A 21,249-nucleotide genomic window follows, 5' to 3' on the forward strand; every position below is an offset into this window, starting at 1 on the left:
AGAGCACTTCTCACCCCCATATGGGGTGTTTTCTGAATCGGGAGAAATTGGGCTTCAAATTTTGGGGGGTATTTTCTGCTATTATCCTTTTTAAAAATGTAAAATTTTTGGGAAACCAAGCATTTTAGGTAAAACATTTATTTTTTTTTTTTACATATGCAAAAGTCGTGAATCACCTGTGGGGTATTAAGGTTCACTTTACCTCTTGTTACGTTCCCCGAGGGGTCTAATTTTCAAAATGGTATGCCATGTGTTTTTTTTTTGCTGTCCTGGCACCATAGGGGCTTCCTAAAGGTGACATGCCCCCCAAAAACCATTTGTCGCTCCTTCCCTTCTGAGCCCTCTACTGCGCCCGCCGAACAATTAACATAGACATATGAGGTATGTGCTTACGAGAGAAATTCGGTTTCAAATACAAGTAAAAATTTTCTCCTTTCTACCAATTGCAAAAATTCAAAAATTGGGTCTACAAGAACATGCGAGTGTAAAAAATGAAGATTGTGAATTTTCTCCTTCACTTTTCTGCTATTCCTGTGAAACACCTAAAGGGTTAATACACTTATTGAATGTCATTTTGAATACTTTGGGGGGTGTAGTTTTTATAATGGGGTCATTTATGGGGTATTTCTAATATGAAGACCCTTCAAATCCACTTCAAACCTGAACTGGTCCATGAAAAATAGCGAGTTTGAAAATTTTGTGAAAAATTTCAAAATTGCTGCTGAACTTTGAAGCCCTCTGGTGTCTTCCAAAAGTAAAAACTCATAAATTTTATGATGCAAACATAAAGTAGACATATTGTATATGTGAACCCAAAAATGTTTTATTTTGAATATCCATTTTCTTTACAAGCAGAGAGCTTCAAAGTTAGAAAAATGCAAAATTTTCATTTTTTTCATCAAATTTGGGGATTTTTCACCAAGAAAGGATGCAAGTTACCATAAAATTTTACCACTAAGTTAAAGTAGAATATGTCACGAAAAACAATCTCAGAATCAGAATGATAGCTAAAAGCATTCCAGAGTTATTAATGTTTAAAGTGACAGTGGTCAGAATTGCAAAAAACGCTCTGGTCCTTAAGGTGTAAAATGGCCTGGTCCTTAAGGGGTTAAAGAGGGTGGAGCTTGATGTCAGCACTGATTACGCCGGTGCCCGCTGTACATGGAATCTCCGCCTGGAATGAGGCTGAAAGAACCTCTTGTTGATGAAACACAATGGTGGACTTTTATTAATACTGGGGCTCTTGAGTGCATCATTTGGTAGTGCAGCAGGTGCCATGTTAATCAACAGGGTCCATAGACTGGATATAAATTGGGAAAAAAGCAATGGCCAGTCTTATTCTTGCTGATTTATTTCTGTACTATTAATTTTAATTATATATTATATTTTTTTAGGTATTGTGTCTTTATGAAAGATATGGGCATCATTGTTGCAATTCCGGGTTTTTACTGCTTTTATTTGGCACAGGTTGCCTTTGCAGTAAACTACTACATTGCCGCCGTGTATGAGCACCACGTTATACTGAACCCCAACTCTACAGCTCTGACCAGCCGAACATTTGCCTTAGAGTTCATGTCTAAAAACCTAGATATTTATGAGCAGCAGGTCATTGCTGCTGCTAAAAGAGTAAGTAAACTGTTTTGATAGACAAGCTACTGTATTACCTTCTGTCTTGATACAGTCATCTTTCAGCAGCTTTACGCTTCACCTTTGTTTTAAACGACTTCACTAACCACTGTAGTGAAATTTCGAAACCCTTCTCCTCTCTTGGCTCACGATTCTAACATTTTATATTTACAAAAATATTTTCTTGGATCATTAATGCAAGCATATTGTAATCCATGCTGCAAGTCCAACGAAAATGTTAAATATTTGTCATCAGCAAAAGCACTGCAATAAAGACCAATCTGATCCAGATAAGAAATATTTTTAGCGTTCTATTTTCTCACTGCCACAAGTAGTATGCAGAATGTTTTAACCATAGTACAAAAATGGAAAACATATTCTTACATATTTGGAGTTCATGTGTAAAATTCAAGAGTTATATCAGCATAGTCCAGGGATAAAGTTACACTCCATACATATTCTAATCGTAAAACATACCAGTATGTCCATTCATGGCAAGTAGGTACAAGCATAGCAGATCTTTCCAGACAGAAACACACAGTTGCACAGTAAGGATATGTCGACAATGGCAAACACATCCAAAAAAACAAACCACAACTTTCATTGGCATCAATAGGGATTGTTCCAAAAAGCATGTGGTTTTAAAGAAAACAGTGCTAAAAAATTAAACATCACTTTTCACAGCAAGTCTGTTTGAAAGCGAAATTGAAAAAAAAAAAAGGTACACATGCACTGTGCCAATGATAGGAATGTATTCCCTTCACCAGCATTACTTATTTCCCTGTGTTCCTATTGCTGTTCTGACCTTCTGTGACCTAACTTTTGTCTGTGCCATGACCATTTTCCTGTTTGCTGATTCTGTACTGTGCTGCTGTCTAGGTTTGACACATTGCTTGTACATGCTCTGCCTCTGCCTGGTTTGTGATTTAGTAGTGTTTTTGTACCTGTTACCGACCTGGTTTGTCTGACTATTCTTACTACTTTAACCCCCCTCCACATAGTGTAGGGGCCATCAATCAATTGTGGGCCATCATATAGGGCGGATCATCCAAGTAGGTAGGGATAGTGGTTAAGGCAAGATCCAGGTTGCACTTTTCCCTACCCAGGGGTGACACAAAACATCTGGAAAGCCATGTAAAAAACCACAACAAAATTGGTACTAAAAACCACATAGCAAGTTCCGATCTAAAATGTTGTGGTGTTTTTTTTTGTAAAGTGTTTTTACTTGTATGAACATACCCAAAGAGGCAACACTTAAATGCCATAAATGCTTAGAGAAGCACTCTGGGTCCCACAGTGCTATTTGTTTTATTCCAGCACAGCTGCATCCATGCTTTTCATTACTGTAACTTTTCTGATTACTAGTCTGACCAACAGAAAATTCTGAGGAAGTGGTCTTTCCTGGTATAGCTGATTCCTGTGAATTACAGGATGACATCACCTATTAGATTGTTTCTGCTAGCTCACAGAAAATGTAGAAAGTAGTGGTGCACCGAAATTAAAATTTTTGTCCGAAATTAAAATTTAGGAAGTGCTTGGCCTAAATGAACTCAAAACTACAACTCCCAGCATTTTGTGTTATAAAACAATGGTCTGCATTCTGTGTCTCTGTAGCTTGTGCAGCAGTACAACACCTAGCAGACAATGACAACTGACCAGCAATGCATAAGGGCAGTAACACAAAAAATGCCTGGCTGTCAGGAGTTGTAGTTCTGCAACAGCTGCATAGCCACAGGTTGGTGATCATCACTGCTCTATAGCAGTACATGCACAAAGTTTATTCACATGTTACCGCATGTAACAGTAAACATGTTTAGTAAACACATGAATAAACTTTGTGAATGTACTGCTATACAGCAGTGATCTCAAACTTTAATACTGCCCTTTTGTACAAAACTTCATACAATACTGTCCTTTCTTTTTTATTCTTACAGCCCCCTTCAGCTCAGCCCGGCCTAGCCCGCGTCATCATCATTATAACAGGTCCTTCAGCCACAATCTTATCACACTCAGCCCCACCCACTCTGTCATCATTAAAGGTCCATCAGCCACAATCTCATCACAGCTCACCCTTACCTACTCATTGTCATCATCAAAGATCCTTCAGCCACACTCTCATCACAGCTCAGGCCTTCTTACTCTATGGAATCATCGCAGATCCTTCAGCCACAATCTCATCACAGCTCAGGTCTACCTACTTTGTCGTGATCGGTCTTACAGTCACAAACATATCACATTTCAGCACTTCCTGGATCCACGCAGTGTAGGATAAAATTCTAGGTAAATTTTTTTCCTTTCAGCACAATGCCGATAACCCCCTTTTCAGCCGATAAATTTCTGTCGGTCAAAATTTGGTGCATCCCTAGTAGGCAGTATTAAGGAACATTTCAGTGTGGAATTCAAGCCAGCATGGATGCAATTCTATGCATGCCACATCAGCTAAAATATCTACATTGTTTTACAATAATAACTTCTGCTGCACTATATGAACAAAAATACATACCTGGAGTGCTTCTTTAAGGTAGAACTATTCTTTTAAGTCTAAAACACCAGTTTAAGAACTAGTTGCATCTGCAGTTTCTCCCTTGCATTTTGGTGTCCCACCCTCATATTTTTCATCACAGATATGTTGAGTGATATTCATTTAATGTCAGTTTTTTTTCTATACCAGGGTGTTGATATTATTGTCTTTCCTGAAGATGGAATCCATGGCTTTAACTACAGCAGAGCATCTATTTACCCATACTTGGATTATCTTCCTCTACCGAATATGCTTCCATGGAATCCATGTCTAGAACCAGAAAGGTTTCAGGACACTGAGGTTAGAGCTTGTTGGTCATATAGGTCTTCACAGTATTGTTTGCAAATACAAATGTTTGAAAACTGGTCCTTGCACAATTGCTTTATTATACAGTGGTCCCTCAACATACGATGGTAATCCGTTCCAAATGAACCATCGTTTGTTGAAACCATCGTATTTTGAGGGATTCATGCAATGTAAAGTTTAGGAAGTTGTACTCACCTGTCCCCGCCGCTCCGGACCGTCACCGCTGCCCTGGATGTTGCGCTCTATCGCTGTCGCCGCGTCCCCGTGATGTCCTTGCAGCTCCGGAACATCTCTGCTGGCCGGGAATGTTGCTCTCACGTCGCCCTCATCACGTCACTACGCATGCCGCTCCTATTGCATGACGGGACGGCGTGCGCGGCGACGTGATGACGATGATGGAGAGCGCCGGCGATGGAGGGGATCCCGAAGAGGACGCTCCGGAGCCCCGAGGACAGGTAGGAGACCATCATTGGAGCACACGGGGCACCGTAATCAGCTATCCTGCGGCAGCTGAAGCAGTCAGCGCTGCTGGATAGCTGTTTATGCGATGGCCCCACCATACAAAAGCATCATATGTTGATGCTGCCTTCAACATGCGATGGCCTCTGAGAGGCCATCGCATGTTGAAATTATCATATATCGGGGCCGTTGTAGGTCGGGGGGTCACTGTATTCAGGCTCCATTATGTTTCACTTTTCCTATTGAACACCTACCAAGAATGAGAGCTTTCTAGATATTTTACTGTACTTGTTGCAGTCAACAGAAGTCTCTAGTTAGTGGTCTGGACCAGTAGTTGTACACCATTTCCCAGGAGATTTCTTTTCTGGATCCTAATAAATAGCATGGTGTGCTTTAGGTTGCCCATGCACATTAAAATTCGGGATTAAAAAAGCATAGCTATCTGCTTTGAGAGGCTGTGCAGGAGCGGGCCCCAGATGAGGGGACTCCTTTCTAGTATCTACTCTCTCTTAATCTCCCCTCCAGATGGCAATACTCCCTCGCACAGATACATGACTTATTGGGAGACGGCCCTTCAGACCTCTATCTCCATTCCTCAGTGGAAGGTGATTTGTGATCGGGCCGCTAGGGCTTCCATTTGTACTGCCTATAAAGAGACGCAGTACAAAATGCTCATGGGGTGGTACCACACTCCAGTACTGTTGAATAGGCTGAACCCTGCATTTCCTCCCCACTGCTGGAGATGTGGGGTTGATTTAGGTGATACTTTCCATATATTTTGGTCATGCCCGCTCATAGTTCCGTACTGGGCTAGGGTTCAGCATCTGATTCAGTTGGTGCTAGGGGTGATGGTCCCGTTGGACCCGCTGGTCTTTCTGCTACAATTGTCCATCAAAACTCTAACTAGGAAACCATTCAACTTGTTCCTACATATCTCTTTAGCTGCCAAAACTCTTATAGCCAAGTGCTGGAAGCAAACTCTACCTCCGTCTAGTGGCTAGAATACAGGAAATTCGGTCCCTTGAGTCTCTCACGGCCTCCCTAAGCAATATTGTCCCAGTCTTTCTCACGGTGTGGGATGCCTGGGATAGATTCACCGACAGGCAACTCTTGACTTTCCTCCGGGGGCACTTGGCTGTGCTTCCTTCCCTCTTTTCTACCTGCTTTCTCCTTGTCTTCCCCTTCCTTAATGTGGTTTGTCGGACCTGTGTTTGTTAGTCTCTATCCTTTGATGCGCAGGATTTCAAGTCATTCAGTTTACATTGAAATCTGCAGTAGAAAATCCTGCGCATCAAATCTGCGCAAAATACTGTACGTGTGAATAGACCCTAAAAAGTCAGATTAATATCAAAGTGGTATTGATACAAAAAACTGATTATTGCGCAAAAAAATTTGCCCTCATACAGCCTTGAAATACGGAGAAAAAAATTTAAAAACTACAGTGGTCCAAAAAAGGCAATTACATTTTTTTTGAAAAAGTTCAAAATTTCTTTAAATGAGTAAAACATGACAAACTATACAAATCTGGTATTGCTGCAATGAGGCCGGCCTAAAGTATCAAAATAACATGTTAGCTCAACCACAAGGTAAATGGCATAGAAAAGAAAACCACTAAATTTGCAAAATTATCTTTTACTATTTCAATTTCACTTCACCAATGTTTTTTTTTTTTGTTTCAGAGCATATGTTATAGAAAAATTTAAAAGGTATCATTATATCAGTTATTTATGGCTATTATAGGGTGAGGAGGACAAATGAGAGAGTGTAAAAGCGAAAATTGGCCAGGACAAGTGAAGTCATGAGTCAAGTAGGTTTTTCTCTGTTTTAGTCCCGTGGACAAGTAGTTTTTTAATAAAATTCCACACCCCTGAGCTATGTTTTTCTATTCCTGGAAAATAAAGACTAGAGGAAAACCATATTTTGAGGCTATCCCTTGATACAGGGGATTGTGATAAAGATGGAGACAACACAACACATTGAATAAGAGTAATAGGGCATGTTGGGATCTCAGACACCACCATTGAGGAGCAGGTGCACCAGCATGTATCTGCTCTAAATGAGCTTATCTAGCTCGCCTCCTTGGTGACGAGGGGAGAATATAGAGTCTTAGGAACAGATTCATCAAAACTTGTGCAGAGTTGACCAGTTGCCCATAGCAACCAAGCAGATCAATTCTTTCATTTTTGAAAAGACCTCTGTAAAATAAAAGAAGTAATCTGATTGATTGCTATAGGCAACTGATCAACTTTTAATTAGCACAGGTCTTGATGAATCTTCCCCTTAGAACCAACTCATCTACCCTTCATGACTCACTCAATATTCTAGAGATCCCTCTGCAAATGGGTCAAGGGTGGGACTGGTACTATAATGCATGGGAAGCATATAATAAACACTGAATGAGGGGGTCCCTGCCTAAACGGGGGGGCCCTGCCGCTGTCTAAATGGGGGGGGGGGGGCTTCTGCTGTCTAAACGAGGGGGGACCCTGCTGCTGTCTAAATGGGGGGGGGGCTGCTGTTTACAGGGGGGGCTGCAGTCTATAGGGGGGGGGGGGCTGCTACTAATGTCTGCAAGGGGATACTACCTACTATTAAAGACAATCTTACAGCAGAGTCACCTGCACTAACTTGAATTTATAGGTAGATAGTGCAGGTCACCCGGTTTCTACCGCTGCTCACCATGTGGTCATAGGTCTCACCGCCAATGCAAATTCCCTGTTCTGTCCAATGGAGAAGAGAGAAATCTTGGCTCATACTACAGCAGCCGCCTCCATTGTACACAACAAGGACCCACATATCATACAGTAAACAGCGCCAGCAGCCAGGTCACCCTGGTGTCAGATTCCCTTTAAAATATAAGTACTCGTACTTTGGTATCGGCGAGTACTAGAATTAAAGTATCGGTACTCGTACTCGGTCTTAAAAAAATGACATCCCTAAAGAAAAGTATTGATCCTCAAGGCTAACATTTTAGTCAGTCATTTGATTTCAAATCGCAGAGGGGGTTTACAATGCTATAATTGAACTTTTAATGTTAATAATCACACAAAAAAAATCCCCCACCAACATTGAGTCAAAGGATTGTCCGAAGCGGACTTGTATTAGCCAACCAAACAAGGGAGGTGTAAATAAACATATACACCTTTTATCTCGTGAAACATTTAACCCCTTAAAATAAAAGGGAAAACATGCTTGTACCCCAACAGTCACACTTATACCTGCAAAGGTGTAATAGTTATGCCACCAAAAACGATACAGTAAAGTGAATTAGGTTACATTATCACCCAATCCTGTAGCACCTTCTGGAACAATGTCCCTAGGTGTGGAACACTAGAAACACCATTTGACCAGGGGTCTCTAGTAAAAGAAAGCAGAATGGTCTTTATATGAAGTCACTCCTACAATGCACCCTAGAATGCCCTAAATGTCAGTGTGGTGAGGCTATCCCTTCTCAATCAAGGACTGTCAGGGCACTCGCCCAGGACTAACCCTTGGGCTATCCCTGGTATTCCGTAAAGTTCTTACCCTACGCTTTTCCTCCACATTTGAATAATCTGGGGAAAAAATTTTAATTAGTAAAGTCAAACCGTTCCTTGGTCCACCGTAGCATGTAAGTCAAGGTTGTGGTAGTTGGCAGTTAGCCTATGGCTATATCTCGTCTTAGCCTTATGCTAACTGCTTGCATTTGTTTTCATTCATATGCCATGTGTGGGGGTTTTCTATTTTTAATCTGTACCATTTAAGCCATGCTTTTTAACTTTGGGAGCTGAAATCATTGTTTAGATATTATCTACAAGTTTACATGGGATCCAACCCCCTGCTCTCTCTGTGCTCCCTCTCAGATGATCCACGTTCAGTCTATTACAGTGTCCATACAGGTGGTAAGCTGACTTCCAATTCTTCAATTTTCTCTGGCATACCCATTACACCTGTACAGGTCCAAGCATGTTTAAGGGGTCAAATGTATTTTACTGATGAAAATCTTGTATTTGCATATTGATGGCTCCATTGTTTAGTTGGCTAATACAAGTCCGCTATGGACATTCCCTTGACTCAATATTTGGGGGGGATTCTTTTAGGGATTATTAATATTAAAATAAACCTTTTAGCATTGTACACCCCCTCTGTGAATTGCTAACTGGATATTGTGGTGTACCAGAGAACAGTCGTTGTTGACTAGGCATCATAAATCGTGTAATTTTATATTGAGCTTAGGGATGACCTTAAATGGGCACTGTCAGATACAAAAGCCTTTTATATGTTGTACATATTGACAAAACATTAACCGTTCTTATATGCTTCATAAGAAAATGTTATTTTCATTTTATAGAAATCATGGCTGTGTCCGAGCTGAAGCACAGGCATCGACAAAGTCCAGTAAGTGAGTGTGGGCTAGCACTCCTCTGTGCTTTCTCCTGTCTGATAGCACTCCTCTGTGCTCTCTCCTGTCTGATAGCACTCCTCTGTGCTCTCTCCTGTCTGATAGCACTCCTCTGTGCTCCCTCCTGTCTGATAGCACTCCTCTGTGCTCTCTCCTGTTCTATCAGACACAGAGAAGTGCTAACCCACCCTAACTTTTGTCCATGCCTGTGCTTCAGCTCGGACAAAGCCATGATTTTATAAGCCATGATTTCTATAAAAAGGAAATTAAAATTTTCTCATGAAGTATATTAGAAAGGTTAATGTTTTGCCAAGATGTACAACTTATAAAAAAGTTTTTTGATTTGACAGTGCCCAAGTGTAGCCATATGATATTCCGAACCCAATGGATCTATATATTAAATTGTGTTGAAGAGCCTGAAAAGGGGGAAACAAGTGAAGGGGGAAATTTTGTATAATCTAAGACTCCAGAGCCATTCAGACCAGGAGTGCTAGTTGATTTTACCGACTTGATAGCCAAGGATACTTCCTCAGAGGCGATTGGTTTGTTAATTAAAGGGGTACTCCAGTGGTTAAGATTTTTGGCTATATTGCATCTTCTTTTAATGTTCATTTTTTTTGCAATTGACATGTGTTATATGTTTGTGTAGCATGTGTCTTTTTTTTCTTACCTGTTTGTGGGCCAGGAAGTTCTGTAGTTCGGCGTTGGATCTCTTACTGTCGTCCACGCGTCAGGGCTTTTTTTTTTTTTCCCCCCTGTTCTTTGTTTCCATGACTGGGTGGCTTCTTTTACGCCCAGCTTATGAATATGTAAGGTTTTTGAAGTTAGAGCTGGGGGGAGTGAAGTCAGAGCCCGCAGAACGCAGGTCTGCATGAGAGAAATAATCCACGCCCCCTCATCTCCCTCTCCCGTAGGTCACAGGTCTGCATGAGAGAAAGAAGCCAGAGCAGGGGGAGAGAGCACGTACAGGGCTCCTCATCTCCCCTCCCCCTGCTCTGTCTTCAGAGGACGCAGGTCTGCACTGAAAGAAGATAAGAGAGAGGACGTACACTCCTCCTCATCTCCTCCCTGAACTCTGTGTTCACAGAACGGGAGGATGACAAAGTGCAGGGCTGGGGATGTATAGACTGCTGGGGCTGGGGAATAAATCTCATACTGGGGATGATTTCTATGTGTGAGGGGGGGGGGACTCCTGAATGACAGATGCTGGGAGTTGTAGTCCCTGTTATGTGTGTGTGTATGCTAGTGTTTCCCAACTAGGGAATGCTGGTAGTAGTAGTAGTTTTTCAACACCTGGAGGCACCCTGATTGGGAAACACTGGTGTATGCCCTATAGAGGTGTGGTGAACTACAACCCCCAGGAGACTACAGAGGCAGCATGCTGGTGTTATACCACAGACTGAAGACTCCTGAATGACTCATGCTGGGAGTTGTAATCCCTTTTATGTGTATGCCAGTGTATCCCAACCAGGGCTGATTTATATTAGTGTGCTGTGTATAAGGGGGCCGACCCGGGAAAATAGTAGGGTGGGTAAAGGGCGGAACAACCAAAAAAAAACGCCCAAAACCAGCAGGGCATGTGGCATGCTGGGATTTGTAGTTTTCAGCACAGAAAGAAACAGGAAATAGAAGCAAAGATAGGGGGACAAAGTGGGTATAAAAAGACAACAAAGAACGGAAATAGAGTAGCCTAAACAACAAATAGAAATGAAACAAAACAAATAGGGTAAGTCAAAAACAGAAAAACATGTTGACCACCCCTTTAAGTCCCTTTGAGTGGAGAACAAAGAGGATGATTAAATAGACAGAAAATAGAGACTGAAAGTATCTAGATAATGCTTACATAATTAGTTTTTTTTTTGTTAGAAGGTACCATTTAGGAGATGATTACCCAGAAAGACTCCTTGCCAGAAGGGTACTAGGTTTATTGCCCTGCGACTCTGGACTACACCTTTTAAATATATGATGCACAGATTGTAGGGCCTGCCAGGACCAACCTTCAATTAATCTTTATCACAGTTAAAAATAAAAAAAATAGTAGTCCCATTTGAGAGGGCGAAATCTTCGCACAAGGGAAGGAGAGTTGTAACAGCCCCTATGTTTCTAGGTATGTGAAAATGAAGATAAGAGACTGAAATTGTGTAGGCCATAAATAGTATTCCGATGCTTTGATTTACGGATAACATGCTTGTCTAATATCGTTGCTGACATCAAAGGGATTGAACACTTTAGAGGCACAATGTGTTCAGTTGAATGCCATGCTTATATTCTTGGTTTTGTTTTTCTAAGTGCAGATAAAAGAAAGTGATATGTCACAGAAAAACTCTTACATCAAGAGGTCCTCCTGAGCTTTACCCAAGTATCAAAATGATCCTGATTTGTTATTTTATACTTACAGCATTACCATATAACTAAGAACAGTCTTCAGATTGTGTGTTTTTAATATTAAGACCCATTAAATAATAAACTGTTTAAAGTACAATAACATACTTTGTTTTATGCATATTAAATCCTATCTTTAAATTATATGGTTTTACATATGAGGACATAATAAAACGGTCCTTAGAAGCTCTCAAAATTAGGTAAATGCAAACTCAGATGAACAACAACACATGACAAATTACACTTTGTCATTATTTATATCACAAATTGGGCCACATGCAGATTCAATGTGTGGAAAATTCAGCGGCCGCAACAGTGTCCCGCCCCAGCAGTGCATGCGCTGACCCCAAACACAGCTGTGCAACAGGACCAGCTTTGCTAGAACCACGGCAAAAGCAAGAAAGGTAATGTTGGAAAACATTAAAGGGGTTATCTGGAGAATAAAAACTTATAAGTGTAAGATTGCCGGGGGAGTTGGTGGGTGTTTGGGGGTGGTTTGTCTACTAGGACTTCCCAGGATCTCTAGAGGTTCCACTCGCTTTGCTGAGTGCTCAGGTCCCCACCTTACGAGAAAAAATGATCTTGGCAGTGGTGGCTCGCACAGCCAATCACCAGCTGAGGTGGGACAGTGGCCAGTGATTGGCTGAGTAGACCTCCACGATCAGACACTTATCCCCTATCCTGTGGTTATATAGTGGCAGGAATGAGGAAGATACAGTGGGGCAAAAAAAGTATTTAGTCAGCTACCAATTGTGCAAATTCTCCCACTTAAAAAGATGAGAGAGGCCTGTAATTTTCATCATAGGTATACCTCAACTATGAGAGACCTAATGAGAAAAAAAATCCATAAAATCGCAGTCTGATTTTTTAAGAATTTATTTGCAAATTATGGTGGAACATAAGTATTTGGTCAATAACAAAAGTTCATCCCAATACTTTGTTATATACCTTTTGTTGGCAATGACAGAGGTCAAACGTTTTCTGTAAGTCTTCACAAGGTTTTCATACACTGTTGCTGGTATTTTGGCCCATTCCTCCATGCAGATCTCCTCTAGAGCAGTAATGTATTGGGGCTGTCACTGGGCAACACAGATTTTCAACTCACTCCAAAGGTTTTCTATGGGGTTGAGATCTGGAGACTGGCTAGGCCACTCCAGGACCTTGAAAGGCTTCTTACGAAGCCACTCCTTCATTGCCCTGGCGGTGTGTTTGAGATCATTGTCATACTGGAAGACACAGCCACGTTTCATCTTCAATGCCCTTGCTGATAGGAGGTTTTCACTCAAAATCTCACGATACATGGCCCCATTGATTCTTTCCTTTACACGGATGTCTTCCTGGTCCCTATGCTGATAAACAGCCCCAAAGCATGATGTTTCCACCCCCATGCTTCACAGTAGGTATGGTGTTGTTTGGATGCAACTCGGCATTCTTTCTCCTCCAAACACGACTAGTTGAGTTTTTACTAAAAAGTTCTACTTTGGTTTCATCTGACCATGTGACCTCTTTTGACAGCTCTTTGGCCTTGGCCATAGTGGAGTTTGGAGTGTGACTGTTTGAGGTTGTGGACAGGTGTCTTTTATACTAATAACAAGTTCAAACAAGTGCCATTAATACAGGTAACAAGTGGAGGACAGAGGAGACTCTTAAAGAAGAAGTTACAGGTCTGCGAGAGCCAGAAATCTTGCTTGTTTGTAGGTGACCAAATACATATTTTACCGAGGAGTCTACCAATTAATTCATTAGAAATCCTACAAAGTGATTTCCTTTATTCTTTCCCCCCATTCTGTCTCATAATTGAGAGATACCTATGATGAAACTTACAGGCCTCTCTCATGTTTTAAAATGGGAGAACTTGCACAATTGGTGGCTGACTAAATACTGTTTTGCCCAACTGTAAGTATACCAGGCTAAGGCCATTAAAAGTAAATGAAAAACAATAACTCGCAATACCCCTTTAAGTTTGCCATGTTGCATCTGAACAAACCAGGAGACTTCTGGAACAATGCAATTTGGCCAAACCACAAAGCCAAAGTGAAGATGTTTGCTGATAATGTACACTGTGGAAAAGTGTATACTCTGTATATCAAAGTATTCCAAAGTCCATCTGTCCAACAACTAAAGCATGGCCAAAACTGGGTCACACAACAGGATAATGATATCAAGCACACCAGGCTGAAAAAGAAAATGGCCCAGTCAAAGTACAGACCTTAAAGGGGTTATCCAGGAATAGAAAAACAGAGCTATTTTTTTTTTCTAAACCGCTCCCTGTCTGTTTCCAGGTTGGGTGTGGTTCAGCAGTTTTTCTATTCCTGGATAACCCCTTTAAACCAATTGAAATGCTGTGGTGGAAACCTAAAAGAGCTGTACATAAACCAATGTCCACAAACCTCAATGAACAGTAGCAATGTTGTAAAGAAGAGTGGGTCAGAATTCTGCCAGAATAATGTGAGAGACTGATAATGTCATAAGAAAGCTATTACTACAAGGTATTGCAGATAAATGTGGCTTTCCAAGCTATTGATTCATGGGCTGTACTAAACTGTTCACACATGTTTTCTACATCTAAGTATTTAGATTTATAAGGTTTGCAGTACTGAGAAAAAAATGTCATGTTACATGCTTTTAAAGAAGTTTTCTATTATCCACAGGTCCTACAGAGGCTTAGTTGCATGGCATCAAAAAGTGGTATGTTTGTGGCTGCAAATCTAGGAACTAGGAGACCTTGTGACCCTCTGGACCCTCAATGCCCACCAGATGGAAGATACCAGTTTAACACAAATGTTGTGTTTAGTGACAAGGGTGCACTGGTTGCCAGCTATTTCAAGCAAAATTTATATTTTGAATTTGGCTTTGACACCCCACCGGATGTCCAGTATGCGGTTTTTGATACACGCTTTGGCAGGTTTGGACTCTTTACTTGTTTTGATATATTGTTCTATGAACCAGTTGTAAGTCTCATTGAAAAGCACCATGTGAAGCATCTACTGTATCCCACAGCCTGGATGAATCAGTTGCCTCTTCTTTCCTCGATTCAGATTCAGAGAGCTTTTGCTACTAGGTTCAGTGTAAATATATTGGCTGCAAACATCCACCACACAACCCTGGGAATGACTGGAAGTGGTATATTCAGTCCTTCAAACTCTTCCTACCACTATGATATGGACACCAAACAAGGACACCTCATTGTAGCCAAGGTTCCAGTGAATCCATCAGAAGAAATGTATTCAGGACATGATAAAAAGATTTCACTTGAGCATGGTGGCTCACTTGGAGGCAGCCACTACTTCACTAGTGCAGAGATGTGTGACAAGATGGACAAGACTGAACGTTGCATAGAAACAGACCAACAGCAAGAAATGTTATTTCATGGCAAAATGATGTATGACAACTTCACTTTTATCCCTTTGAAAGACAAGGATGGGAAAGTACACGTATGTGCTGGCCCACTGTGTTGTTATCTTACCTACAGTGACCATAGTATGACCAATGAGCTTTACGCCCTTGGGGTATTTGATGGTCTGCACACAGTACATGGTACATATTACCTTCAGATTTGTGCATTGGTAAAATGTGGTGGTCTAGATTTGGAAACTTGTGGTCAGGAAGTCACCAATGCAAGCAGCACCATAACCTTTCAGTTATGGGGCAGGTTTAGTACCAAATATATATTTCCTATGATAGTGACATCAGGAATCACTTTACAGCTACCTGACCAATGGGGCTGGAAGGGTCAGGATAGTTATATGAATAAAACAGGACTGGAACTGGGGTTAGTGACTGCAGCACTATATGGAAGACGCTACGAAAGAGACAGAGACAATAATTTCAGGTAACATTAGCTGGTTTTAATGTTTTTTCAAGAATGAACTTGCTCCAAAAATACAAATTGAATAGTTCTGTTGGTTCTGTCTTTTAGGAGTAAGAGTGTACAATCAAAGGAACAAGAAAATATTTGACATTTAGTAATGATAAAACAAATTAAAACAAAAACTGTCAATCAAATGAATGTTGAAGGCACAGGGTTTGGATAGAGAAGGGAGCACTTGCAGTGCCACTTGTTTAAATAACCATGTAATTTCTTTGATCCCACATTGGACTCATTAACAACAACAACAAAAGTGTGGATGTGATTTCACATTTTACCTCCGGTAATGGTTGCTTTTACTAAGAAAAACTATCTGGCAGATTCTAAGGGGCTCCAAACTGAAGCTTCACTAGACTTTTCTATTCAGTGGATTTGCAACTTTCTTAGTTTCAGAAAACAAAACAATTATTTGAGAAGACCAATGTTTTTTTGTGTTCTAAATATATCCTGTATGTGCATCTCTATGCTGTCCGCAATGACACCTAGGAGATTACATTAATGATGCTCTTCTAATGTTCTCCACAATATAGCACATGAGATCTATAATACATTGGAGTACTATTATAGAATGAATCATCAACACTTCTTTTGTTCTTTTGCTCCATGTGTAGTGTTCTCATAAACAAATTGTATTTTCTCATAAACAAATATAAACAAATATTTTATCTACTTCAAGCCTTTTGTTGAGAGTAAAATGTTTTTTATTATTCTATTCCAAGAGTATAATTTTTTTTTATTTCATCTGGGTTGTTTTCTTATTTATATAGCTTGGTAATTTTATACTTATGGTGCTTTTATCTCTCAATTCACAATTTACAATAGTAATTTCTAGTTAAAAAAAAATTGGTTGCCTAAAGAATAGAATACTCAACCCCTGGACCTGAAGTGTCTTTAACCAGGAATTGTGAAATGTGATTTTTTACAGGTTAATGTTTGTTATAAAGCTGCGTTCACCAATAGCCAGTGTGTTGTTTAAGCCAATTACAATGTACACAAATCAATTTTACTGTGAATTACAGTGGATTTGGTGTTTTTGGCTGGGTGATATTTAAATGTGAAACTTTCTTTTAACATGTTTATCAAAACTGCGACAGTTGTGTAACCAGCTTAAGTTAAATGGGCACTGTCATAAAAACAATTTTTTGCTTATAATACAGCAGGTAAAAGAAATAAGATTTGTAATTTACTCCCTGTAAAAAAATATATATATATTTTTATGCCACTTTCATGGCCTTATAAATCTGGCCACTAGGGGGTCTCTCTTCTGGTCCAGACTGCAGACTTTGGTCTCCTGCTGGACTGGCAGGAGAACAACTTTAGGAAGTGCAGTCTGGCTATAAGCAGTGAATAGCACTTGCTCTCTGCCTGTGTATGAAACAGGGAGTACAAGTGCTATTCACTGTCTATGGCCAGACTACACTTCCTGAATTTGGTCTCCTGCCAGGAGACCAAAGTCTGTTTTTTTTTGAGCAGACGGAATGTGGTCTGGACCAGAAGGGAGACCCCTAGTGGTCAGAAAGTGACAGAAAAAGACAAGGAATAAATTACAAATCTTATGTATCTTACCTGCTGTACCATATGAAAAAAAAATATATATTTTAATGACCATGCCCATCTAAAGTGGCCATACACCTTTGAGAGCTTTCAGTTTACATCTATCTTCCCAATTTTTCCTATACATATGAACATTTTGCATGGCCAAATGTTCTCATTGGAGAGAGGAATGCCACTGCCAGACAGCTTAAAGCCAACATTCCTGACCCTTCTTTCCCGACATAATCTGTTGGGGAGGGTTTTGATGACTATATACACTTTTTAGACATTTGGCCAATCCTGCCAAAGACAACAGTTTCGTTCAACCTTTGACTAAATTTTAGGGGAACCTTTACACTGACACACACAAAAAAACACTGATAAATGAAGTAAACAAAACCTTGTAAAGATGACCTCAAGGGGTGGGAATGTTAGGCAGCAAGAGAATAGAATAGGCAGGATTTGCAATACCCCTCCCCATTCAGTGTTTCTTTTAAGATATGTATGTGATAACACTGGAATTTTAATATACACTGCTCAAAAAAATTAAGGGAACACTAAGATAACACATCCTAGATCTGAATGAATGAACTAGTCGTATGAAATACTTCCATCTTTACATAGTTGAATTTGCTGACAACAAAATCACACAAAAATTATCAATAGAAGTCAAATTTATCAACCCATGGAGGTCTGGATATGGAGTCACACTTAAAATCAAAATGGAAAACAACACTACAGGCTGATCCCACTTTGATGCAAAATCCTTAAAACAAGTCAAAATGAGGCTCAGTAGTGTGTGTGGCCTCTACGTGCCCATATGACCTCCCTACAAGGCCTGGGCATGCTCCTTATGAAGTGGCGGATGGTCTCCTGAGCAATGTCCTCCCAGACCTGGACTAAAGCATCCGCCAACTCCTGGACAGTCTGTGGTGCACCGTGGCATTGGTGGATGGAGCGAGACATGATGTCCCAGATGTGCTCAATCAGCTTCGGGTCTGGGGAACAGGCGGTCCAGTCCATAGCATCAATGCCTTCCTCTTTCCTCTTACAGGAACTGCTGACACACTTCAGCCACATGAGGTCTAGCATTGTCTTGGATTAGGAGGAACCCAGGGCCTGAGGATCTCGGTACCTAATGACAGTCAGGCTACCTCTGACAAGCACATGGAGGGCTGTGCGGCCCCCCAAAGAAATGCCACCCCACACCATTACTGACCCACCACCAAACCGGTCATGCTGGAGGATGTTGCAGGCAGTAGAACGTTCTCCACGGCGTCTCCAGACTGTTGCATCTGTCACATGTGCTCATTGTGAACCTGCTTTCATCTCTGAAGAGCACAGGGCGCCAGTGGCAAATTTGCCAATCTTGGTGTTCTCTGGCAAATGCCAAACGTCCTGCTTGGTGTTGGGCTGTAAGCACAACCCCCAACTATGGATGTCGGACCCTCATACCACCTTCATGTAGTCTGTTTCTGACCATTTGAGTGGACACATGCACATTTGTGGCCTGCTGGAGGTCATTTTGCAGAGCTCTGGCAGTGCTCCTCCTTGCACCAAGGCGGAGGTAGTGGTTAGAGATGAGCGAACTTTTGAAAAATTCGATCAATTCGCCAAATTTTTTGAAAAAGTTTGGTTCAATATGAATTGATTCACGGCGAATCTATATTAAAAACGGCTATTTCTGTCCTACAGAGAGCCTCAATAGGGGTGTAGAACACTTTGCTGTATTCTAACACGCATATGGAGTGTGCTGGGGTAGTGAAATAATACTGTTATTTAGTATGACATGCAGATTACAGGTATTGCTTTTAGAATCACTGCCTCAGAGCGGCACGATGACAGTATGAGGAGACCATATAGTAGCTGAATGACACAGCGTGGAGGTGTTGGCAGCATGAGGAGACCATATAGTGGCTGAATGACACAGCCTGGAGCTGGCAGCAGCATGAGTAGACATTAGGGCTTCACTAAGATTCCTAAGATTAAAAGAGGAATTTTGAAATTTAAATTGAAGATTTATGGTAGCTAGTGCTACCACAAAAAATTATTAGGCCAAGGCCCAGCAGCATCAGCGAACCATATATTGGCTGAATGACACAGCCTGGAGGTTGCTGAAGCATGAGGAGACCATATAGTGTCTGAATGGCACAACCTGGAGTTGGCAGCAGCATGAGTAGACACCAGGGCTTCACAATCCCTAAGAATAAAAGATGAATTCTGAAATTTAAACGGAAAATTTTTGGTAGCTAGTGCTACCATAACAAAATGTTTATACCCAGGCCCAGCAGCATCAGTAAACCATATATTGCCTGAATGACAAGCCTTGATTTGGCTGAAGCATGAGGAGACCATATAGTGTCTGATTGGCACAGCCTGGAGTTGGCAGAAGCATGAGGAGACCATTGAAATTTATGATTTTTAAATTGAACTTTTTAACTCCCAAGTTTGTGTCCCAGGCCCCGGCGTGTGGGTACAAAGGACCAAATCTAACAAGGAGTCACATGGCAGCACAATGACAGAGCCTGGAGGTGGCATCAGTAGAAGGAGACCATATAGTGGCTGAATGGCACAGCCTGGAGTTGGCTGAAGCATGAGAAGAGACTATATAGTGGCTGAATGAGACAGCCTGGAGGTGGCATCAGTATGAGGAGACCATATAGTGGCTGAATGACTGCCTGGAGTTTGTGGCAGCAAACATAGGTAATGTCCTAGGCCCAGAAGCATCATTAAACCATGTACTTGCTGAATGACACAGACTGGAGCTGTCTGAAGCATCAGTAAACCATATATTGGATGAATGACACAGCCTGGAGTTGGCTGAAGCATGAGAAGAGACCATATAGTGGCTGAATGAGACAGCCTGGAGGTGGCAGCAGCAGGAGTCCTGAAAGTGACCCGGTGACAGAGTGGTGCGGTGGGTTGCAATACCACTACCCGGTGAAGGTGAGTGAAAAAAAGTTTGATGTGGAGGAATGTTTGTAACTGGGTAGCAGCGCCTTAAATCTGTTTGGCACTATCCATATTTGTGAAGTGCTGGTGTGGCCCCATGGTCAATCTACTCTCATGCATCAGTGGCTTGAAATCCTGGCTGATCCATGCCTGATTCTTCTTCACAAAGGTCCGTCTCTCCACATTTTTCGTGAACAGATGAGTTCTCCTTGGGGTGACTATGGCCCCCGCCGCACTAAACACCCGCTCTGATGGCACACTACTGGCCGGGCAGGACAGCTTTTCCAGGGCAAACTCTGCTAGTTGCGGCCACAAATCAAGTTTGGCTGCCCAGAAGTCCAGCAGATTTTCAAGGTGTGTTGGCATGGGCATGTCAAGGTATGCCACCACCTACTGGTTCAGGTCCTTCTCCAGGTGTACCTGCTGCTGATTAGTTGCTTCCACTATACGGGTGAAGAAAGCTACTCATCAGCGACTGTAGACTCAGGCTGCTGCTGATGGTGCTGGTACTGCTCCTGCCACCCCCCCCCCCCCCCCCCCTCCCCAGCAGCCATGGAAGTGGAAGGTGAGCGCAGGGGGCCCCCCGATTCAGACCTGCGAGAGGATAGACGATGGCGCTGAGGCAAACTACATAGGATGCCTCTGTAGTTGGTCATTTTGTCCTCCCTCTCAGTGGGTGTAAAAAAGGCCCCTATTCTGTGGCGGTAGCGAGGTTCCAATAAGGTGGAGATCCAGAAGTCATCCCGCTACCGAATGGTGACAATTCAGCTGTCACTAAGCAAGCAAGTGAGCGTGCATCGTGCCATATGTGCAAGTGACTCGGAGGGACTCCCGACCTCCACTGCATACTGCCACTGTGTGTCTGGGTCCTTTGTCTCACCTTCCCTATAAGTATTCCTTTTGTGGTTTAAACGCACCAATTCAATTGGTCTCCTACCAGTGCATATATATATTTTATGATTAATGTAGGGACTTAAAATTTCACTTTTATTCTGTTTAAAATATAAACCAATTCTTTTACTTTTGTAATTATTTATTCATTCAGGCCGCCACCATATTGTAAAGCAGTGCACAATTAGAACAAACAATAGACCACAGGATCCTTATATAGTAGGTGTTTTATATATACTCACACCCTATATACTTGTTTAATTCCCAAGTTGCCGGATTACATCTCTGCACCATGTGCATTCATCATTGCACATAGTCCCATTGGTTAAGCAG

The 21,249-nt window shown here is 41.6% G+C and overlaps 1 protein-coding gene across 1 annotated transcript; it reads left to right on the forward strand.

Annotated features, from left to right (window-relative positions):
• Positions 1-1,375: 1,375 nt before the first annotated feature.
• Positions 1,376-16,268, forward strand: BTD (biotinidase). The gene is made up of 4 exons (XM_056519912.1): positions 1,376-1,626; positions 4,298-4,447; positions 14,324-15,504; positions 15,592-16,268. The coding sequence occupies exons 1-4, from the start codon at positions 1,408-1,410 to the stop codon at positions 15,629-15,631; spliced, it is 1,590 nt and encodes a 529-aa protein (XP_056375887.1). The 5' UTR covers positions 1,376-1,407; the 3' UTR covers positions 15,632-16,268.
• The last annotated feature ends 4,981 nt before the right edge of the window (positions 16,269-21,249 follow it).

The sequence above is a fragment of the Hyla sarda genome, chromosome 5 (assembly GCF_029499605.1).
Source record: "Hyla sarda isolate aHylSar1 chromosome 5, aHylSar1.hap1, whole genome shotgun sequence".
In the NCBI taxonomy this organism is placed as follows: Eukaryota; Metazoa; Chordata; class Amphibia; order Anura; family Hylidae; genus Hyla; species Hyla sarda.